Source organism: Erythrolamprus reginae, chromosome 7, assembly GCF_031021105.1.
Source record: "Erythrolamprus reginae isolate rEryReg1 chromosome 7, rEryReg1.hap1, whole genome shotgun sequence".
In the NCBI taxonomy this organism is placed as follows: domain Eukaryota; kingdom Metazoa; phylum Chordata; class Lepidosauria; order Squamata; family Dipsadidae; genus Erythrolamprus; species Erythrolamprus reginae.
The window spans coordinates 6,585,038-6,610,154 of record NC_091956.1 but is presented as its reverse complement, the minus strand read 5'-3'; the positions used below and the strand labels follow the sequence as shown (position 1 = coordinate 6,610,154).

Below are 25,117 nucleotides of genomic sequence, written 5' to 3'. Positions count from 1 at the left end.
GTCTGCTGGAAGTTTGTTCCAAGGATCTACTACTCTTTCAGTAAAATAATATTTTCTCATGTTGCTTTTGATCTTTCCCCCAACTAACTTCAGATTGTGTCCCCTTGTTCTTGTGTTCACTTTCCTATTAAAAACACATTTGATCTATGTAAGGTAAACAACCTGTTGATCATGAGTATTTTCTTTCCAAAGGGTCCTGTATATCCTTAAAAGTAGCAGTTGAGTCTAGAGAAGGTCAGTGGGTTCTGGATTCTTAGCGGTGTCAAGAGGGCATCACCTGTGGTTGTCCACAATGAAATAACTCTCCTCCCCCCACACAGGTGCTTTACTTGGCTCTGAAGATCATCTGAAGCAAGCCATAGGTTGGAATACATTACACAAACCATCTGACCACTGGTGGGGTCCTACCGGTTCGGCCCGGTTTGGCAGAACCAGTAGGAGTAGCGGCAGGAGGCTCCGCCCACCTAGCAGAACGTCATCACATTGCGGGCACTAGTCCTTCTCTCTCAGCCCACCTCACCGGGTTGTTGTTGTGAGAGGGCAAAAGGAAGGAGTACAATGTACGTTCACCATATTTATTTTTAAACATACATTTATATTTACTGTATTTCATTTACAAAAATAAAGCCAGATGACAGATTGACATAGATAAAGATATAGAACAGATAGAGACAGAGATGGTAGATAATGAGAGAAAGATAGAGATGATAGGTAACAGATGAATGATAGACAGGTAGAAGATAGATTAGATTAGAATTCTTTATTGGCCAAGTGTGATTGGACACACAAGGAATTTGTCAATGGTACATATGCTCTCAGTGTACATAAAAAGAAAAAATACATTCGTCAAGAATCATATGGTACAACACTTAATGATAGACATAAGGTACAAATAAGCAATCAAATCATACTAGGAAACAATATAAATCGTAAGGATACAAGCAACAAATTACAGTCATAAGTGGGAGGAGATGGGTGATAGCAATGATACTAATAGTAATAGTAATGCAGCCCTAGTGAATAGTTTGACAGTGGTGAGGGAATTATTTGTTTCGCACAGCAATGACATTTGGGGAAAAACTGTCCTTGTGTCTAGTTGTCTTGGTGTGCAGTGCTCTGTAGCGACGTTTTGAGGGTAGGAGTTGAAACAGTTTATGTCCAGGATGCGAGGGGTCAGTAAATATTTTCATGTCCCTCTTTTTCACTCTTATACAGGTCTTTTTGTGCAGTTTACAGATAGATAGATAGATAGATAGATAGATAGATAGATAGATAGATAGATAGATAGATAGATAGATGACAGACAGACAGACAGACAGGGATGGATGGATGGATGGATGGATGAATACATAAAAAGATAGAGATGATAGATGGATGATAGAGGCTGATAGGTAGATAACGATAAATAAAATGATTGATTGAGATAGAAGATAGACAGACAGACAGACATTGATGGATGGATGGATGAATACATAAAAAGATAGAGATGATAGATGGGTGATAGAGGCTGATAGGTAGATAATGATAAATAAAATGATTGAGATAATAGATGATAGATAGATAGACAGACAGACATTGATGGATGGATGGATGAATACAAAAAAGGATAGAGATGATAGATGGATGATAGAGGCTGATAGGTAGATAATGATAAATAAAATGATTGATTGAGATAATAGATGATAGACAGACAGACATTTATGGATGGATGGATGGATGAATACAAAAAGGATAGAGATGATAGATGGATGATAGAGGCTGATAGGTAGATAATGATAAATAAAATGATTGATTGAGATAGAAGATAGATAGATAGATAATAGACAGAGGTAAATAGACGGTAATAGATGATAGACACATGATAGACAGAGGTAAAAAGTAAGTAGCTAGATAATAATAAGAAAGAGATGGAAGGCAGGCAGGCAGGCACCTGTTGAATAGCACCTGCAGCCAGAGGAACTAAAAAATGAGGGGAGGCGGGAACCCTCCATCGGCCGCGTCGGACTACAACTCCCATCGCGGCCCCCCGGCCTGCCTGCTTAGGGCGGGAGCTCGCGGGCCCCAGCCCTGCCAGGGGAGGCGCGGCCAGCGGAGGAGGCCCCGGTCGGCGGAGGCCCGCCCGCCTTCCCTCCGCCTCCTCTTCCTCCACCTCCTCCTCCTCTTTCGCCCGCCGCGGCCGCCTGCCATTGGGAGCCGCGCCGAGGCAGCCGCTCTCGCTCCGACGCCGCCATCATGAGCTTCTTGTTGTAAGTGCCCGAGACGCGTCCGGCGGCGGAATCGCCTCAGGGTTCCGTCAGAACTCGCCGGCGGGGGGAGGGGGGGGGGAAACAACCCGCTAGCCTGGCCGGGCCGCGCCGGGGCCTCGGGTGGAAAGCAGCCCGACGAGCCTCCCGCCCGTGGCCGGGGAAGGCGTGAGGGGAACCGGGAGGGTATCAGGGAAGAACCGGCCGGAGAGCTCGGTGGGGCCGCCGGAGAAGAGTCTTCTCGGGCCGTTGGTGGCTCTTCTCCCGCCCTCCCTCCGGGCTGGCTTCGGCCCGGTCCTCCCTCCGCTTCCTCCCTCTCTTCAAGGCCGGTCGCTTCTCCCCGTCCAGCTCCTGGAGGGGGAAAAGTGCTTTTAATAAAACATATTATTTATGAGGGGTGGTGGTGGAAAGATGACGAAAGTGGCTGGCCTTTCTCCCCCCCCCTTTCCCCCAAGGGCCCCCATTGAGAGGGCGAGGGTGTTGGGGAGGGGGCTCGCCCCGAGAGCGAGGGGATTCAGAGAGACCCCTACGTGAGGAGAGAGGGTTGGGGGATGGAGGAGTTGCTTTCGCCCCCCAGGCCTGCTTTGATAAAAGTTTAAAGTGGGGGTTTTCCCCCTTTCTTTTCTAGAAAGCCACTCCAGTAAAATTTGGGTGGGTGGGTGGGAGAAGAGCGTCCTTGTTGGGAGGGGGGTTACCCTATGAATCTTCTGTGATCCATAGGATGAGCTGTGATCTGGGGGTGATTTTTTATGATCCTTTGGGTGATGGGGTGGTGGTGATGTTCTGTGAAAAAATAGAATGTTCTGTGATACTTAAGGTGATCTGGGGGGCTGATCTTCTGTGATCCATTGAGTGATCTGTGGTCCTTAGGGTGATCTGGGGATGATCTATGATCTATGGTCCTTAGGGTGATCTGGGGGATGATCTATGATCCTTAGGGTGATCTGGTGGGTGATCTTCTGTGATCCAGCTGCCCTGAATCCTTCAGGATTGGATGGCAGAGAAGTCAAATTAAATCAATCAATCAATTAATCAACCAACCAACCAACCAACCAACCCATAGAGTGATATGTGATCCATAGGATGATCTTCTATGATCCTTAGGGTAATCTGGGGTGGTGTTCTGTGATCCATAGGATGATCTGTGATCTGAGGGTGATATTCTATGATCTTCAGGGTGATCTGGGGATGATCTCCTGTGATCCATAGAGTGGTCTGTGATCTGTGGTGATCCTCTGTGATCCTGAGGGTGATCTGTGGGCAATCTGTGATCCTTAGGGTGATTGGTGATCCTTAGGGTGATCTGGGGTTATCTTCTGTGATCCATGGGGTGATCTATGGGTGATCTTCTCTGATCCATAGGGCAGTGTATGTGGGATGCATGCGTTAAATAGTGTCTTGTGTCAACAGGACATGGGTAACCGATAAATCTAAATAAATGAATGCCCTGCAGTTAAATTGGGGCAAGATAATGGGGGCTTTCAGTACTACCCCCCTTATGTCTTTTTGCTTCCCTCTGTTTCTCCCCTCCCCATCTCCACTCCACAGCAGCTGGGGGGCTCCCCAGGGGTCTCCTTTTTTGCATCTATAAAATAGGATGACATCTCCCTCCCACCCTCAACACAGGGATCCTGTAATCAATCATTCTTTCTTTGCAGGAGTCTTTTCAGATACCCTGGTGGGTTTCTTTTTCCCCTTCCTTTTCAGATGGAGGAGATGCCCAATTTAGAAGCATTTTGTGTACGTGTGTATTGTTTGGGGTTTTGCCTTTTGAGATCAGGTTGACAGCTTAACCCAGTTGGGGCCCAAGATATGGAGATGGCCTTCCTCTTCCTCTTACAGACTGGCCCTGTGTGATTGTGCAGCTGTGTGGTTGTGCTGTTCCGGGTTTTTTCCCCTTCATGATCTTTGACCAAAAAAACCCCCCATTTCTGGCTGTAGGGAGAAGCAGGTTTACCATCTAAAAAAGCAAATCCTTTAAATATATGTATCTAAATTTAGAAAGGCAGTGGTGTGGTTCTTAACAGCTCGCTGAATCTTTCTAGAATATCGAGAGGAAATGCACCATGCGGCTTTTCTTTATACTAATTTGATGTACGTTCTTAGCATTTTTGTATTTTGCTTCAGATTGCAATGGAATGGAGACTGAATTTTAGGGTGATTTTTAAAAAATAAAATCTATTTGGCTAGAAATTTCACAACTGTGCTAATAAAAGTGATGTCCCTACTTCCACTATTGACCCTTGAGAATGCTGGGAGTACATTTATTAAAGATCGTTGCATCCCTTGCAGAGTTGTGAGGAGTTATATATGTTGCTTTGAACTCCTGAATAAATCTTTAACAATAAACTAAATTCTCTTTGATGTTAACTTTTGAGGAAGTAGCATCTATAAGTATGGGTTAACTCCCAAAATGTCACACAAGTAATAATAAAGCATGAATTTTATTCAACCTATGGAATAATTAATATATTGGGCTATCCTTATTTATTCGATCCATTTTTCTAACTACTGTCCAACATTGGTGTCAGTCCCAAAATGTAAAAAGTTGGCTCTGTTAATTTGGAGATGGTTTTATGCCAAAATAGTCCTGACTAGGAAATGTACATATGTACTGTATAGCCTACTTGGTTTTCTGGTTCGAAAACAGAAACTACGGTAAATCTCTACAGGAGTGGCGACATTGTAATTGTGATAAAACATTGTAATTGTGATAAAAGACATCACTGAAAGGGTAAATGCCAAGGGATATCATGAGGAGGCTTCAAGGCTAAACAATTCATATAGCACTTTCTTGAAGAAGACCAGTTTAGTGAAAACTGATGATAAGGACCTATGGACCTAAGTGTTGAACTCTGATTATCTGTCGCTATCCTGGCTAGCTGTGAGAACGGAAATACTGCAGTCTAACCACATTTGATTGCTACAAGCTTAAAAAAATATAATTGTGCAACCGAAGTGAGTTTACAGGAGTTTGTGACTTACCGGCGTTCGTTTTGTGACCTTTTGAAGTTACAACTGAATAAAAAAAACAAAACCATAGAAACATAGAAGATTGACGGCAGAAAAAGACCTCATGGTCGATCTAGTCTGCCCTTATACTATTTCCTGTATTTTATCTTAGGATGGGTATGTGTTTATCCCAGGCATGCTTAAATTCAGTTACTATGGATTTATCAACCACGTCTGCTGGAAATTTATTGCAAGCATCTTCTACTCTTTCAGTAAAATAATATTTTCTCACGCTGCTTTTGATCTTTCCCCCAACTAAGCTCAGATTGTGCCCCCTTGTTCTTGTGTTCACTTTCCTATTAAAAACACTTCCCTCCTGAACCTTATTTAACCCTTTGACATAACATAACATGGCTTTTGCACTTATTACCATCGCACTGTCCCCACAGTCATGTGATTAAAATTTAGGACAGTTGTGCAACATCCTGAGTTCAGGAATTCCAACCTTCCAATCTTCCTGGCCAGCTTCCAATAATACAAGTCAGTAGGGAAAGCCTGATTTGCTTAACAACTGTGTGTTCCAGTGAACAACTGCTGTGATGGGTTTAACAACCATTGACAAAAATGGTCGCAAAATTGGGTGCAAGTCACATAAGAACCATTTTGTTTACAATGGGAGTTCTGATCCCAATTGTCGTAAGTCAAGGACAGGTAGTCCTCGAGTTATGACCGCAATTGAGCCCCCATAATTTCTGTTGCTAAGTGAGAGAGTTATTAAGTGGGGTTTTGCCCCATATTACGAACTTTACCAACTTGCCACAGTTGGTAAATGAATCATTGCAATGGTTAAGTTAGTAACATGGTTAAGTGAATCTGGCTTTCCCCCTTGACTTTGATTGTCAGAAGGTCGCAGAAGGGGATCGTGTGACCTCAGGACACTGCGAACGTCACAAATATGTCACAAAGAAAACCCACCTCCTTAAAACCCATCTCTGTCATCAGGCATGGGGGAATTGAGATATTCCCTTCCCCCTAGGCCTATACAATTTATGCATGGTATGTTTGTGTGTATGTTTGGTTTTTAAATAAGGGTCTTTTAATTATTTTAAATATTAGATTTGCTATATGTTGTTCATTATTGTTGTTAGCCGCCCCGAGTCTATGGAGAGGGGCTGCATACAAATCTAATAAGTAAGCAAGTAAGTAAGTAAGTAAGTAAGTAAGTAAGTAAGTAAGTAAGTAAGTAAGTAAGTAAGTAAGTAGGACCAGGGGAGACATGATAGCAGTCTCCCAATATCTCAGGGGCTGCCACAAAGAAAAAGGAGTCAACCTACTATCCAAAGCATCTGAGGGTAGAACAAGAAGCAATGGGTGGAAACTAAACAAGGAGAGAAGCAACCTAGAAAAGAGGAGATATTTCCAGGCAGTTAGAACAATGAATCAGTGGAACAGCTTGCCTCCAGAAGTTGTGAATGCTGCAACACTGGAAGTTTTAAAGATGTTGGATAACCTTCTGTCTGAAATGCCATAGGTTTTTTTCCTAAGCAGGGAGTTGGACTAGAACAGTGTTTCCCAACCTTGGCAACTTGAAGATATTTGGACCGGGAGTCACTGCTCACAGTCACTTATGCCCTCGTCACCTCGAGGTTCGACTACTGCAATGCTCTCTACATGGGGCTACCTTTGAAAAGTGTTCGGAAACTTCAGATCGTGCAGAATGCAGCTGCGAGAGCAATCATGGGCTTCCCCAAATATGCCCATGTTACACCAACACTCCGCAGTCTGCATTGGTTGCCGATCAGTTTCCGGTCACAATTCAAAGTGTTGGTTATGACCTATAAAGCCCTTCATGGCACCAGACCAGATTATCTCAGGGACTGCCTTCTGCTGCACGAATCCCAGCAACGAGGTAGTGGGCCTTCTCCGAGTCCTGTCAACTACACAATGTCGTTTGGCGGGACCCAGGGGAAGAGCCTTCTCTGTGGCGGCCCCGGCCCTTTGGAACCAACTCCCCCCAGAGATTAGAATTGCCCTCACCCTCCTCGCCTTTCGTAAGCTTCTTAAAACCCACCTCTGCCGTCAGGCATGGGGGAACTGAGATATTCTTTCCCCCTAGGCCTTTACAATTTACGCATGGTATGTTTGTATGTATGTTTGGTTTTTATAATGGTTTTTTTTAGTTATTTTAGTATTGGATTGGATTGTTACATGCTGTTTTTATCATTGTTGTTAGCCGCCCCGAGTCTACGGAGAGGGGCGGCATACAAATCCAATAAATGAATGAATGAATGAATGAATAATAAATAAATAAATAAATAAATAAATATTTGGATGCTGCAATGATGATAAGGATGAAATAAAAACAGTCACTTTTTTCAGTGCCGTTGTAACTTGGAACTGACCTGTTGTGCGTCGACTACCTGTAGTGTATATTGATCATTGTTTTTAAATATCGTGCCATAAAACACAACCAGACTATACTCTGGCATGCGCAGATCGATTGCTTTTAAAACTGTTGTTCTCCGACAGGGAGGAAGGGCATGCCAAACCCTTTATTCTGTCCTGTGGAGTAGTATTATTTCCCTGTTGTTTATTTTCTTCTTCTTGTGGGTATATCTGTCATCGGATGTTGGCGATCCTACTTTTATCAACAGCCACATGAAAAAGTGCGGTTGAATTTTGTCCAAAACAGTCCCTTAGATTTGGAAGCCTTGATGTTCTTCCTGGATCTCGTTGGCCTTCAGTCTTTCTCTGGAGGCCTTCTGTGGCACAAATCCCAGTGACTGGTTAGGTCCCACAGAGTTGGCCTTCTCCGGGTCCCGTCGACTAAGCAATGTCGTTTGGCTGCCCCCACCCTCCTTGCCCATCGCAAGCTCCTTAAAACCCACCTCTGTCGTCAGGCATGGGGGAATTGAAATTTCCCTTCCCCCTAGGTTTATAGAATTTATACATGGTATGCTTGTATGTATGAGTGGCTTTTTAAATTGGGGTTTTTTAGATTATTTTTAATATTAGATTTGCTTACATTCTCTTTTTATATTGTTGTTAGCCGCCCCGAGTCTTCGGAGAGGGGCGGCATACAAATCTAATAAATACAAATACAAATTAAGTGGAAGGATGCCGTATTTTTTTCGGGTGTCGCGTCACATCTCCAGAATATTCTTAACTTTTGCTTTTTTTACGGTTTTGACGATTTCCCTTGGCTTTCCCAGGCGGCTTATGCACCTTTCTCATTTCCTTTTGAAGTTACCTTTTGAAGTTACAACTGTATTAAAAAAAAAATAAACATAGAAACATAGAAGATTGACGGCAGAAAAAGACCTCATGGTCGATCTAGTCTGCCCTTATACTATTTCCTGTATTTTATCTTAGGATGGGTATGTGTTTATCCCAGGCATGTTTCAATTCAGTTACTGTGGATTTACCAACCACGTCTGCTGGAAGTTTGTTCCAAGGATCTACTACTCTTTCAGTAAAATAATATTTTCTCATGTTGCCTTTGATCTTTCCCCCAACTAAATTCAGATTGTGTCCCCTTGTTCTTGTGTTCACTTGTAATAATAATAATAATAATAATAATAATAATAATAATAATAAAATAATAATGTGCATCCCCTTGCTACAGAGAAGCAAAATGTCACTCATACACATCAGATGGATGAAATCAACCACATGACCTGGTGAACTAAGCCCCGCCCCTTATCCACCTGCAGTGAAGTGGCAGCCATGTTGAAAAGGGGTGGAGCTTGTAGCCATGGGCGACTATGCTGCTTTTTACCCTCCTGATTTTTTTTTTAAAAACCACCAGAGCAAAACTGCTATGTAATCACTTCCTTTTCGCCCTTTAATTCTCAACACCTAAAAATTACGAGAAACATTTTGAGTCCTCTTGGGGCTGACAATGGAAATGTAATCAGCAGACAAATCTGGAATTAAGAATGAGGAATGCAGCTTATTTTGTGTTGTGCTCTTTGACAAACAGGAGATGCAAACATGCAATTTTTTTCTTTTTATTCAGGTGTTAATTTCTGCTCTGGCAATTAGAGTCTGTGCTGGAAATTAAACCTCCTGAAACAACAGACAAAAAAAAAGCTGAGCTCCTAATCCTGTTTTCCAGAGTTTTGGTGATTATATAGGAAGGCGGTGGGAGAACAGGAATCCAAGTCTTTCAGAGATGACATATGGCATATTATATACATGTCCAGTTTATTTCTTCTCTGGATGGTCGCTGGAGTTGGCTTGGCTGTGATTGTACACCGATATTGGGGTTTGCGTAAGACCTCATGGTCCATCTAGTCTGCCCTTATACCATTTCCTGTATTTTATCTTAGGAGGGATATATGTTTATCCCAGGCATGTTTACATTCAGTTACTGTGCATTTACCAACCACGTCTGCTGGAAGTTTGTTCCAAGGATCTACTACTCTTTCAGTGAAATAATATTTTCTCACGTTGCTTTTGATCTTTCCCCCAACTAAGTTCAGATTGTGTCCCCTTGTTCTTGTGTTCACTTTCCTATTAAAAACACTTCCCTCCTGAACCTTATTTAACCCTTTAACATATTTAAATGTTTCGATCATGTCCCCCCTTTTCCTTCTGTCCTCCAGACTATACAGATTGAGTTCATTAAGTCTTTCCTGATACGTTTTATGCTTAAGACCTTCCACCATTCTTGTAGCCTGTCTTTGGACCCGTTCAATTTTGTCAATCTCTTTTTGTAGGTGAGGTCTCCAGAACTGAACACAGTATTCCAAATGTGGTCTCACCAGCGCTCTATATAAGGGGATCACAATCTCCCTCTTCCTGCTTGTTATACCTCTAGCTATGCAGCCAAGCATCCTACTTGCTTTTCCTACTGCCCGACCACACTGCTCACCCATTTTGAGACACTACCCCTAAATCCTTCTCTTCTGAAGTTTTTGCTAACACAGAACTGCCAATACAATACTCCGATTGAGGATTCCTTTTCCCCAAGTGCATTATTTTACATTTGGAAACATTAAACTGCAGTTTCCATTGCTTTGACCATTTATCTAGTAAAGCTAAATCATTTACCATATTACAGACCCCTAATATTCAGTCCTGAATATTTCATTGGAAATTTGAGACCGTATCTTCAAGTTGGCAGGGGCTTTTTTTTTTTAAAATAAAAAGAACAAATTGCTGCATAGTGACAAAAACCTACCCTGCAATTCTCAGGAAGATGTTAAAGATAGTTCTTGTGGGCGTAGCATATGGCAACACACCATTGCGTCTATTTCAATTATTTAAATTGCCTGAGAAAGAATGCCTGGGGAGGGGGGGCACGCTCTTGAAATTTTTATTTTCTCAATTTCCTATTGATTTAGCTTAATTAGACTTTCAATTACATTAAGTGCCTCCCAAAAAAAAATTCCTGCAGAATTGTTTATTTGCACAAAAAAAACCCATGTTTGAAAAATAAAGTATGCTTGTTATCCAACATTTTTGATTTCACAGCATGAGCGTTGTTTTCTATCTTAAGGGATCGGAATTGTTCTATTTAAGGAAACGAAGAAACCGCTCAGCATTTTCAAACAATCCGTTAGATTAGATTAGATTAGATTTATTGGATTTATATGCCGCCCCTCTCCGCAAACTCGGGGCGGCTCACAACAATAATAAAAACAGTACATAGTAACAAATCCAATTCCCACCAATCTAATTACAATTTTAAATTAAAAATTCATAAAACAATCCCAATATATATACAGTATATAAAAAAACACAGGCACACAGTCAATCAATCAACGGCAAAACAACATGGGCAAGGGGGAGATGTTCCCCCATGCTTGACGACAGAGGTGGGTTTACGAAAGGCAGGGAGGGTGGGGGCAATCCTAATCTCAGGGGGGAGCTGGTTCCAGAGGGTCGGGGCCCCCACAGAGAAGGCTCTTCCCCTGGGTCCCGCCAGACGTTAGAGGTCTTCTTATCCCTAATTCTTTTTCTAGATTTCATCCACTGAAATAGTTTGCATCATAGAATTTAGAAACTGTATCCTATGTAGCAGAAATGTGTGGGTGTGTGCGTAATATATATAATATAAATATACAATATATATAATATATATAATATAAATCTTTATACATACAGTATAAGACAAATGCCACTCACACATTATCATGAAATTTCCTTAAAGCCTACAAACTTGAAACTTGGCATGTACTGTATGTTTCTTTGGACTTCTAGGGGTTCGCTAAGAAAGGATTTTTCGAAATGACCGTCAGATCATTAGTTATTTCTTATATTATTATTAACATACTCTGATGCTAAGGAGTTAGACATTCTACTCCCCCTCCCCATCTGAAAAGAACTCTGTTCCAACTGCCAGTGGGTGTGGCCAACCTGTGACTCATCTGGCCTTTGGGCTGGGAAAATTATACACATACAACATGCCCAGGGGGAGATATCTCAATTCCCCCATGCCTGGTGACAAAGGTGGGTTTTAAGGAGTTTACGAAAGGCAGGGAGAGTAGGGGCACTTCTAATCTCTGGGGGGAGTTGGTTCCAGAGAGTCAGGGCCGCCACAGAGAAGGCTCTTCCCCTGGGGCCCGCCAACCGACATTGTTTAGTTGACGGGACCCGGAGAAGGCCCACTCTGTGGGACCTAATCGACAGATGAACTGTATTCAAGGATGGGTCTGGCAAAAGTTTTGTACGCTCTGGTGAGTAGCGTGAGATTGCCAGAGCAGAAGCTGCGTAGGATCAGGTTAACTTCGCAGTGCTTGAAGCTATGTTGCATTTCTAGAGCAATTGTCCTATCTTGCACTCTCCGAGAAAGGAAGAGCTTATTTGGGTGTTCATGTTATGACTACAATGTACACAAAGAAGTCCCCGAATCAAGCTAATAGGATGCCTGCCAGACATTACTTACAATAAACAAGGTCAGCTTGGAAGTTTGGAGATCTGCTTATTCTGTTTTATCTTGAGAAAAAAAAAAATCCTACCAAGGCCAAAAACCAATTTTGCTGCGCGTAGGAAATTTTACCATGTTCCTTAAACTCCTTGGCCTGCAACAGAAAGGAAGTTTCTTGCAAAATCAAGACTTAGCATATAAACTTGGCGGAAGTAGGTAACGTTCAGTTTAGTGGTTACCTCTCCCCTACATTTTTAAAATGCAATAATAATAATAATTTTTTTCCCCTCACGTTGATGTGATGACAGCTAATGTAGAGGCATGGTTAAAATGTTGGAATTGGACCAGGAAGCTGGATGATTTTGGCTTAGAGATTCAGCACAACCGACTTCAGTTAGTTGGTATTCTTGGGCTAATTCAAAGAGTGGTTTTCATGAAAGTTATTTCAGGCTCCCGGAAAAAAATCCAGAGTACCTCCGGAACCCCCTACTACCGCACGAATCCCAGCGGCCGATAAGGTCCCACAGAGTTGGCCTTCTCTGTGTCCCGTCGACTAAACAATGTCGTTTGGCGGGCCCCAGGGGAAGAGCCTTCTCTGTGGCGGCCCCGGCCCTCTGGAATCAACTTCCCCCGGAGATTAGAACGGCCCCCACCCTCCTTGTCTTTCGTAAATTACTCAAGACTCACTTATACCCCCAGGCCTGGGGGAGTTGAGACACCTTTCCCCCAGGCTTCTTTATATTTTGTTTCATGTTTGGTATGAATGTGTTGTTTGGTTTTTAAACATATGATAGGGTTTTAATGTATATGCTTCTTTTAATATTAGATTTGTTTTGTTATAATATTGTTTTTATTGCTGTGAGTCTTCGGAGAGGGGCGGCATACAAATCTAATAAATATTATTATTATTATTATTATTATTATTATTATTATTATTATTATTATTATTATTATTATTATTATGTAACCAGCCAGCACTTCTTCTGACAAGCCACTTAACTATGTTTCTTAACAACTGCAGTGCTTCATTTAATATCTCTCGCAATAAAATGGGGCTTAACTCACTTAACTAGTGTCTGATTTAGCAACAGATTTTGGGCTCAATGATGCTCCCAAGTCAAGAACGTCCTATATTTATGGTCCTATGTTGTCAGACCAGCCAGCAAATCAACTCAGAGGAAAACGAAACTTCCTTGTATTGAGATTCTAACACAATCTTGCAAGTCTGATTGTGTGCAATCTCTTCCCTCTTATACCCCAGTGAATCAGGGCTGAGCCCGGCCATTTCCGATTGTTACCTCATCGCTCTAGACTTAAAACATTTTTTTTCTGTCCTTTTTGCTTCACGAATACTTCCTGCACATTGTTTTTTGCCAAGTCACCGTCCTTTATTCACTACAGCATACTGTATATTGGATGGAAAAATTATTACCCGTGTTTCCCCGAAAGTAAGACAGTGTCTTACTTTCTTTTTATCCCCAAAAGCCCCACTATGTCTTACTTTCGGGGTATGTCTTATATTGGAAAAAAATTGTCGAATTTTTTGTTTTAACCATAAAATTAACATTTAGACGCGGTGATGTATGGAGGGGGGCGGCGCGGAAGTGGGCAGGAGGCGGCGGTCATTAAGATCAGAGGGAGGTGGCAGACGCGGTGACGTATGGAGGGGGAACGGTGTGGACGTGGGCAGGAGGCGGCGCGCAGCTAGATGAGAGGGAGGCGGCAATACCCCCGTGTTTCCCCGAAAGTAAGACATATGTCTTACTTTCGGGGTACGGCTTATATTAGCCGACCCCCCTGAAACCCCCGATACGTCTTACAATCGGGGGTGTCTTACTATCGGGGAAACAGGGTATTAGAAACATAGAAAACTGACGGCAGAAAAAGACCTCATGGTCCATCTAGTCTGCCCTTATACTATTTCCTGTATTTTATCTTACAATGGATATATGTTTATCCCAGGCATGTTTACATTCAGTTACTGGGGATTTACCAACCACGTCTGCTGGAAATTTGTTCCAAGAATCTACTACTCTTTCAGTGAAATAATATTTTCTCACGTTGCTTTTGATCTTTCCCCCAACTAACTTCAGATTGTGTCCCCTTGTTCTTGTGTTCACTTTCCTATTAAAAACACTTCCCTCCTGGACCTTATTTAACCCTTGAACATATTTAAATGTTTCGATCATGTCCCCCCTTTTCCTTCTGTCCTCCAGACTGTACAGATGGAGTTCATGAAGTCTTTCCTGATCCGTTTTATGCTTAAGACCTTCCACCATTCTTGTAGCCCGTCTTTGGACCCGTTCAATTTTGTCAATCTCTTTTTGTAGGTGAGGTCTCCAGAACTGAACACAGTACAGTGGAACCTCGACATACGAGCAGCTCTACTTACGAGCTACTCGAGATAAGAGCTGGGAGGGAGCGATATTTTTGTTCACCTCCCGAGCTCACATTCGGGATACGAGCGCCAAGGAGCTGTCTCCTGAAGCCGAACGCTAACTTCCGCGTTCGGCGGCAGCGGTTTTTTTTGTTGTTGCACGGATTAATTGACTTTACATTGTTTCCTATGGGAAACAATGTTTCGTCATACGAGCGTTCCGACTTACGAGCCTCCTTCCGGAACCAATTAGTCTCGTAAGTCGGGGTTCTACTGTATTCCAAATTATTCTTTGATAAGCTTTTTCCTGTGTAATCATTAAACTGCAGGGGATACCAGCAATGGAGTGACAGCTGATAAGATTATTTTCTCTGGGGGGGAGAAGAGCCAAGTTAGGGCTGGGCATCTTTGTGATAAAACGCAGACTTTGTGGAATCCACGTTTTTATCCAATACACTGAGATGACCGGCTCTCCCCCTTTCTAAATCCCTGGAATTGCAAATTCCATTCTCCAAATACAAAGAAATCCTCCCTGATCTTTCACAAGAATGATGGAATTGCAGCAGCTGGCCTAAGATGAATACAGGTTACAGCTGTCGAATTCTTTCCTGACATTTCCCATAGCTGACATTTTTGGATTTTTTATTTAAATGCTGGGCTTGGAGTTGGAAGTTGGACAGGAGTGCCTTCCGTCCCCTGTCCTATTGCTCTCCTATATCTCCTATACCTTTCTTCTATTCCTATATCTCTTCTATTCTTTCATTGATATGTTCTATTATTATATCTTCTTTTCTATTATTTCTTAGATATATTTTACTATGAGTATCTCCTCTATAACCTTCATCATGTATTTTACAATGTGTGTATAGATATATACCCACTAAAACCCTCATTGTGTATTGGACAAAATAAATAAATAAATAAATAAATTCGGAAAAATGAAAACGAAGCATAGAAACATAGAAGATTGACGGCAGAAAAAAAGACCTCCTCGTCCATCTAATCTGCCCTTACACTATTTTATCTTAGGATGGATCGATGTTTACCCCAGGCTGAATGTTTAAAATCAGTTCCTGTGGATGTACCAACCACGTCTGCTGGAAGTTTGTTCCAAGCATCTACTACTCTTGCAGTACAATAATATTTTCTCATGTTGCTTCTGATCTTTCCCCCAACTAACCTCAGATTGTGCCCCCTTCTTCTTGCGTTCACTTTCCTATTAAAAACACTTCCCTCCTGAACCTTATTTAACCCTTTGACATATTGAAATGTTTTGATCGTGTCCCCCCTTTCCCTTCCCTTAAGCCTTAAATGTTTCTACGCACTAATTTTCTCCCATCATGCAGAATTAATCCAGAATGTAGTTGTGCGAGCTGTTGTGGGTGTGTCTGGTACACCCATATAACACCAATGCTCCATGAGCTGCACTGGCTACCTATCGGTCTCCGGTCACAATTTAAGGTGTTGGTTATAGAAACAGAGAAGACTGAAGGCAGAAAAAGACCTCATGGTCCATCTAGTCTGCCCTTATACTATTTCCTGTATTTTATCTTACAATGGATATATGTTTATCCCAGGCATGTTTAAATTCAGTTACTGGGGATTTACCAACCACGTCTGCTGGAAGTTTGTTCGAAGGATCTACTACTCTTTCAGTAAAATAATATTTTCTCATGTTGCCTTTGATCTTTCCCCCAACTAACTTCAGATTGTGTCCCCTTCTTCTTGTGTTCACTTTCCTATGAAAAACACTTCCCTCCTGAACCTTATTTAACACTTTAAAATATTTAAATGTTTCGATCATGTCCCCCCTTTTCCTTCTGTCCTCCAGACTCTACAGATTGAGTTCATTAATTCTTTCCTGATACGTTTTATGCTTAAGACCTTCCACCATTCTTGTAGCCCGTCTTTGGACCCGTTCAATTTTGTCAATATCTTTTTGTAGGGGAGGTCTCCAGAACTGGACACAGTATATTCCAAATGTGGTCTCACCAGCGCTCTATATAGCGGGATCACAATCTCCCTCTTCCTGCTTGTTATACCTCTAGCTATGCAGCCAAGCATCCTACTTGCTTTCCCTACCGCCTGACTGTAGTGTTGATTCCATCAATGTTTAAGTCCTTTGGGATTTGGTGGCATAGAAGTCTAAATAGATAGATAGATAGATAGATAGATAGATAGATAGATAGATAGATAGATAGATAGATAGATAGATAGATAGATACATACATACATACATACATACACCTACCTTTTCCTGATTCACATGTTTATAAATTATTTGTTACGACTTGTATTGAAACATAGAAACATAGAAACATAGAAGACTGACGGCAGAAAAAGACCTCATGGTCCATCTAGTCTGCCCTTATACTATTTCCTGTATTTTATCTTACAATGGATATATGTTTATCCCAGGCATGTTTAAATTCGGTTACTGTGGATTTACCAACCACGTCTGCTGGGAGTTTGTTCCAAGGATCTACTACTCTTTCAGTAAAATAATATTTTCTCATGTTGCCTTTGATCTTTCCCCCAACTAACTTCAGATTGTGTCCCCTTGTTCTTGTGTTCACTGTCCTATTAAAAACACTTCCCTCCTGGACCCTATTTAACCCTTTCACCTATTTAAATAATGTTTCGATCATGTCCCCCCTTTTCCTTCTGTCCTCCAGACAATACAGATTGAGTTCATCGAGTCTTTCCTGATACGTTTTATGCTTAAGACCTTCCCCCATTCTTGTAGCCCATCTTTGGACCCGCTCAATTTTGTCAATTTTGAGACCAGCAGAGTCCTTGAATAGAGAACTCTCTTATCAGTGGTTGCTACCCATAATGGCAACAATCCAAAACCATGTTTGGGAACAATATTTCTGATTATAAAATAGCATCGACAATCAGGAGAACTGTTGTTCTTGGAAGCTCCGTTAAGAGACTTCCTGATTAGAATGGATGATATTTTTTTTTTTTGTTGTTCTAATTTGGCAAGGCCGTTCTTGTGTGATGAAACTTGGCGTGTGTTGAAATCACCAGTTGCGTAGCTGGTGAACAGGTTGGTAGGAAAAGGAATTTCAATTCAACGTGGGCCATTTTTACTTAAAAGCAATGAATGCAAAGCAGGAAATTTTATGCTGTGCCATCTCACAATAGGATTGGCTTAAATAATTTTCAAGCAAAAATTCACGTCTAAAATAGCCCATTGTGTTATAAAGTTGCAGTGCAGTCAGGCGGTAGGGAAAGCAAGTAGGATGCTTGGCTGCATAGCTAGAGGTATAACAAGCAGGAAGAGGGAGATTGTGATCCCGCTTTATAGAGTGCTGGTGAGACCCCATTTGGAATACTGTGTTCAGTTCTGGAGACCTCACCTACAAAAAGATATGGACAAAATTGAACGGGTCCAAAGACGGGCTACAAGAATGGTGGAAGGTCTTAAGCATAAAACGTATCAGGAAAGACTTCATGAACTCAATCTTTATAGTCTGGAGGACAGAAGGAAAAGGGGGGACATGATAGAAACATTTAAATATGTTAAAGGGTTAAATAAGATCCAGGAGGGAAGTGTTTTTAATAGGAAAGTGAACACAAGAACAAGGGGACACAATCTGAAGTTAGTTGGGGGAAAGATCAAAAGCAACATGAGAAAATATTATTTTACTGAAAGAGTAGTAGATCCTTGGAACAAACTTCCAGCAGACGTGGTAGATAAATCCACAGTAACTGAATTTAAACATGCCTGGGATAAACATATATCCATCCTAAGATAAAATACAGAAAATAGTATAAGGGCAGACTAGATGGACCATGAGGTCTTTTTCTGCCGTCAGACTTCTATGTTTCTATGTTTCTAAAGTTGAAATAATTCACCTCTGATTTTTTACTGTTTGTTTTAGCACGAGATAGCCTCTTACATAGTTGTCCTTTGTTTTGGCGGTTATCTGCTTACTCTCTACATCTCTGGGTTTTGGGGAATAGAAATAAAATAAGTTTATTCTTCATTAGCATATGTGTAATACAGCTGAAACAATGAAGGAAGAGTTTTTGCAATCGATGAGGTTGACATCAATTAGTAGTGAGGATCTGAGAAGGTTGTGAGAGATTAAAATATTAATTAAAGCAAATTGTTTTTTGTACATTGTATATACCATACTGCATCTCAGACATTAAAACCCTCGAAAATGTCCAGAGATACTTCACCAGAAGAGCCCTTCATTCCTCCTCCCGTAACAGAATACCGTATGAAACTAGACTTACAATCCTGGGCCTAGAAAGCTTAGAGCTACGACGCCTTAAACATGACCTAGGTATTGCCCACAAGATTATATGCTGCAATGTTCTGCCTGTCAACGGCTGCTTCAGCTTCAACCGCAACAACACAAGAGCACACAACAGATTCAAGCTCAGTATTAACCGCTCCAAACTTGACTGTAAAAAATACAACTTTAGTAATTGAGTTGTTGAAGCGTGGAACTCATTACCGGACTCTGTAGTATCATCCCCTAACCCTCAACATTTTACCCTTAGACTGTCCACGATTGACCTCTCCAGATTCCTAAGAGGTCAGTAAGGGGCGTACATAAGTGAACTAGAATGCTTTCCGTCCCCTGTCCTATTGTCTCTCCTATATCCCATATATCTTCTCTTCTATCCCTATATCTGTGATTATTTTATCCTATACTCTCTCTTCTATTCTTTCTCTAATTCTATTTCCTCGAAGGTGTCCTCTATTACCTTCATTGTGTATTATTGTATATTGGACAAAATAAATAAATAAAGTACCAACCTTAAACACTCAAAGAGTCACAAAGGTCCTAACCAGAAGCCCCCCCCACTCAATTCTGGAGCTGACCAGAATTTTGGTTTCTTTATCATAGAGCAGTGATGGCGAACCTATGGCACGGGTGCCACAGGTGGCACATGGAGCCATATCTGCTGGCATGCAAGCCGTTGCCCTAGGTAGGTAGGTAGGTAGGTAGATAGATAGATAGATAGATAGATAGATAGATAGATAGATAGATAGATAGATGTAGGTAGACAGACAGACAGACAGACAGACAGACAGACAGACAGAGACAGACAGACAGATAGATAGATGTAGGTAGGTAGGTAGGTAGATAGATAGATAGATGTAGGTAGGTAGGTAGATAGATAGATAGATAGATAGATAGATAGATAGATTGATAGATAGATAGATGTAGGTAGGTAGGTAGGTAGACAGACAGACAGACAGATGTAGGTAGGTAGGTAGGTAGGTAGGTAGGTAGATAGATAGATAGATAGATAGATGTAGACAGACAGACAGACAGACAGACAGATAGATATGAATGGATAGAGATGGATGGATGGATGGATGGATGGATGGATAGATAGATAGATAGATAGATAGATAGATAGATAGATTTCACTACTGCTTTTTAAAAACAGGAAACCAGTATCAGTTTGTCTCATTCTCTTATGCCAAGATAAGAATACATTTTTTTTTACATCCCGATACATTCAAAAATTGCTGTTGCAGTCCTGGATTTAACTTGGGTGATTAACTTCACAACCGGCTTCCCATGAAAAGATCCAGCGGCATTTAACTTTACAAGAAACAGTCTTAAGTAAATCCAGGGGGAAGTTATAAAACAGATTTCTTGTTCTTATGAATGGGTCTGTCTCTCAGTTTACAGTTGTAAATACACTTATTGGAGAATAAGTGCGGATAAACGCCAGCAGATTTTTAAGTCTGTGCAGTCATAAAATTCTGCAGTTTGTATATATTTCTGGACAGTGATTTTTATTGGACTCCTTAGTTCCTCGCATCGCTCTGATTTTTGAAACAATTTCTGTTGTTTTCTGTGAGTGTTCACATCTTCATTAGTCTTTCTCCCCATTCTTTTTGTCTGTGATTCCTTCCTCTCTTCCTTCCTGTCTTAGCTGTATTGTTTGGTCTGCTTCCTTCCTGCAAATGTTTACTGTCTGCCTCCATCCTTGCATTGAAATGTCCAGTCAACGAAGCAGTGGAAGTGATGTGCCGGTGCCTGGAGGCTGTTGGGGCCTGGATGGGTGTCAACAAACTCAAACTCAACCCAGACAAGACGGAATGGCCGTGGGTCTTGCCTCCCAAGGACAATTCCATATGTCCGTTCATTACCCTGGGGGAGGAACTACTGACCCCCTCAGAGAGGGTTCACAACTTGGGCGTCTTCCTCAATCCACAGCTGTCATTGGAACATCATCTTTCGGCTGTGGCGAGGGGGGCGTTTGCCCAGGTTCGCCTAGTGCACCAGTTGCGGCCCTATTTGGACCGGGGGTCACTGCTCACAGTCGCTCATGCCCTCATCACCTCGAGGTTCGATTACTGCAACGCTCTCTACATGGGGCTACCTTTGAAGAGTGTTTGGAAACTTCAGATCGTGCAGAACGCAGCCGCGAGAGCCATCGTGGGGCTTCCAAGATTCGCCCACGTTTCTTCAACACTCCGTGGCTTGCATTGGCTGCCGATCAGTTTCCGGTCACAATTCAAAGTGTTGGTCATGACCTTTAAAGCCCTACATGGCATTGGACCAGATTACCTCTGGAACCGCCTGCTACCGCACGAATCCCAGCGACCGATAAGGTCCCACAGAGTTGGCCTTCTCCGGGTCCCGTCGACTAAACAATGTCGTTTGGCGGGCCCCAGGGGAAGAGCCTTTTCTGTGGCGGTCCCGGCCCTCTGGAACCAACTCCCCCTGGAGATTAGAACTGCCCCCACCCTCCCTGTCTTTCGTAAACTACTCAAGACTCACTTATATGGCCAGGCCTGGGGGAGTTGAGATATTCCTTTCCCCTAGGCCATTACAAGTTATGCATGGTATGTTTGTGTGTATGTTTGGTTTTATAATAAGGGTTTTTAGTTGTTTTAGTATTGGATTGTTACATGCTGTTTTTATCATTGTTGTTAGCCGCCCCGAGCGAATCTACGGAGAGGGGCGGCATACAAATCCAATAAATAATAATAATAATAATAATAATAATAATAATAATAATTTCTTCCAAAAGCTTCCCTTCAATCTCCTCCAGTTTTATCCTGTTTGAGTTGGTAGTCAACGCCGAATGAATTGTGAAGCATCACAGTTTAATTTATTAAGGGGGTTCAGTACAAATGGTGACATGTTTATTCAAACAGTGGTGGTACAGCTCTGTGTTTGATCATCCAACACAGATAATCAAGTATCCACGCTGTACAGGGAGAGAATGTGAATTGGACAAAGTTGTGCTGTTCGCTTTTGCTTGCCAAAAGAGACATTTAGAAAAGCTAGGAAGATGTAAAGCCTTATTGCTCTCTTGCTTTGCATACCCAGACATTATTCTGGGTTTCCTAGTGATTGCCCGCTGTTAAGTCTTTTGGATTCATTGCGACTCTTTAAGGCAGTGTTTCCCAACCTTGGCTACTTGAAGATATTTGGACTTCAACTCCCAGAATTCCCAGAACGCTGCCTGAGGAATTCTGGGAGTTGAAGTCCAGATACCTTCAAGTTGCCAAGGTTGGGAAACACTGCTTTAAGGAGATATAAAAGGGATTATATTGTAAATTAACATCCTAACATATTTCTACCTAGCTTCTGCTCTGGCAATCTCGCACTACTTACCAGAGCTTACAAAACTTTTGCCAGACCCATCCTCGAATACAGCTCATCTGTTTGGAACCCATATCGCATCTCAGACATTAATACCCTAGAAAATTATTATTTATTATTATTATTATTATTATTATTTATTAGATTTGTATGCCGCCCCTCTCCGTAGACTCGGGGCGGCTTACAGCAATGATAAAAACAATATATAATGACAAATCTAATAGTTAGACTCTAAAATAACAATAATACATTTAAAAAGTCTAAAAAACTAAAAAACCCAATATATAAAAAACATACATGCAGTCATATCATGCACAAAAACTACATAGGCAGGGGGAGATGTTTCAGTTCCCCCACGCTTGATGACAGAGGTGGGTTTTAAGGAGTTTACAAAAGGCAAGGAGGGTGGGGGCAGTTCTGATCTCTGGAGGGAGCTGATTCCAGAGGGTCGGAGCCGCCACAGAGAAGACTCTTCTGGGTCCCGCCAAACGACATTGTTTAGTTGACGGGACCCAGAGGAGACCAACTCTGTGGGACCTAACCGGTCGCTGGGATTTGTGCGGCAGAAGGCGGTCTCGTAGATACCCTGGTCCGGTGCCACGAAAATGTCCATAAATACTTCACCAGAAGAGCCCTTCACTCCTCCACTCGAAACAGAATACCCTACGAGACTAGACTTTCAATCCTGGGCCTAGAAAGCTTAGAACTAAGATGCCTTAAACAAGATCTAAGTATTGCCCACAAGATCATATGCTGCAACGTCCTGCCTGTCAGCAACTATTTCAGCTTCAACCACAACAACGCAAGAGCACACAACAGATTTAAACTTAATATTAACCGCTCCAAAATTGACTGTAAAAAATATGACTTCAGTAACCGAGTTGTCGAAGCGTGGAACTCATTACCTGACTCAGTAGTGTCATTCCCAAACCCCCAACACTGTTTTTTATATTAAGGGTTTTAAACTGTTTTAATTATTGGATTTGTACTGTTTTTATTGTTGTGAGCCGCCCCGAGTCTTCGGAGAGGGGCGGCATACAAATCTAATTAATAATAATAATAATAATAATAATAATAATGATAATAATAATAATAATAATAGTAGTAGTAGTAGTAGTAGTAGATGCTTGGAACAAACTTCTAGCAGATGTGGTTGGTAAATCTACAGTAACTGAATTGAAACCTGCCTGGGATAAACATAGATCCATCCTAAGATAAAATACAGGAAATAGTATAAAGGCAGACTAGATGGACCATGAGGTCTTTTCCTGCCATCAATCTTCTATGTTTCTATGTTTCAATTAAAGTTGACAGACACAGTCCTGCAAGCTGAGTGGATGAGGTCAACCCATTCTGGATGATAACCCCATCCTATGATAAGAGGCGTATCAGGGAAGCACCAACACCCCTTTTCATTATTTAGTTTCATTATTTAGCTGAATATGAGTGATAAAGAAATAAGGGTCCTTGTCAGGCCGAAGCCATCATACAAATCTAAATAATAATAATAATAATAATAATAATAATAATAATAATAATAGTTTATTAGATTTATATGCCGCCCCTCATCCGAAGAATAATAATAATAATGATAATAATAATGATGATGATAATAATAATAATAATTATTATTATTATTATTATCATAATAATGATGATAATAATAATAATAATAATAATAATTATTATTATTATTATTATTATTATTATTATTATTATTATTATGTCAGTACAACACAGCAAACGAGATCGCTATGCTGGATTTCGTATTTCATCACCAGTCGGGCGCTTCCCAAGCACCTAGGACTGCGTGATGTAGCGGCGAATTATGTTTGCCGATCCCAGTAAAGCGGCCTTTTGCAATTGACAGATGGAGATTTTGTCAGTTCCAATGGTTTTCAAATGTCTGCTGAGATCGTTTAGTACTGCGCCCAGCGTGCCAAGTATCACTGGGACCACTTTCACTGGCTTATGACAGAGTCATTGCAGCTCGATTTTTAGATCTTCGTATTTCACTAATTTCTCTCGCTGCTTCTCCTCAATTCTGCTGTCCCCTGGGATTGTGATGTCGATGATCCATACTTTCTTTTTCTCCACGATCACAATGTCTGGTGTGTTATGCTTCAGAATTCGGTCAGTCTGAAGTCGGAAGTCCCACAGTAGTTTTGTTTGCTCATTTTCCACCACTTTTTCGGGCTTATGATCCCACCAGTTCTTTGCCAGTGGTAAATGGTAGTTCCGGCACAAGTTCCAGTGGATCATCTGTGCCACAGCATCATGTCTATGCTTGTAGTCAGTCTGTGCGATCTTTTTGCAGCAGCTGAGTATGTGATGATGATGATGATGATTATTATTATTATGTCACCAATATGTCAGTTTTCATAATTGATATTTAAATAAAATTCTGAGTGCATTATTTTTTAAACCATTTTTTAGTTTTGGAAGTTGAATGTATCAGCTGCTAAATACATGCACAAACTTTCTGTTGAAAAATGTGTTCCCCTCGTGCTTCGCTTTCAAAGTATCAGCCAAAAACTGGAAGTATGGTTTTGAATATGTAATTTTAGGAAGCAGGGGGGAGGCACAGTTCCTGTTATCTGTATGGTAAAAGAGGAAGTAGACAACCCTGCTTTAACAAACCTTTCAGAGCTTTAAAAAATGTCGAAGAGCCCCTGCGTTTTGTCATAAGGAAATTTCAGTGGGAATGAGATTAAATCAACTTCCTTGAAGGTTCGGCTTCTATTAAAAAGTAGAAATAAAGTATCCCACTTGAAATAAATCTTCATTTCTTAATTGCATAAGGAATAGTATAGAAATATATAGACTTTATACATTAATACATAGAAACATAGAAGATTGACGGCAGAAAAAGACCTCATGGTCCATCTAGTCTGCCCTTATACTATTTCCTGTTTTTTATCTTAGGATGGATATGTGTTTATTTATTTGTTTTATTTATTTATTTATTTTATTTATTGGATTTCTGTGCCGCCCCTCTCCGGAGACTCGGGGCGGCTAACAGCAATAATAAGACAGTGTACAGTAATAATCCAATACTAAAAACGATTAAAAA

General features: G+C 41.3%; 1 protein-coding gene across 1 annotated transcript in view; it reads left to right on the top strand.

The window, feature by feature from the left end:
- Positions 1-2,049: 2,049 nt before the first annotated feature.
- The window catches only part of MOB1B (MOB kinase activator 1B), a 40,662-nt gene continuing 17,594 nt past the window's right edge, over positions 2,050-25,117 (top strand). Inside the window, exon 1 of the mRNA XM_070756881.1 lies at positions 2,050-2,246. Within this exon, the coding sequence (XP_070612982.1) occupies positions 2,233-2,246 (14 nt within the window). The 5' untranslated portion in view covers positions 2,050-2,232. The remainder of the gene's footprint in view (positions 2,247-25,117) is intronic.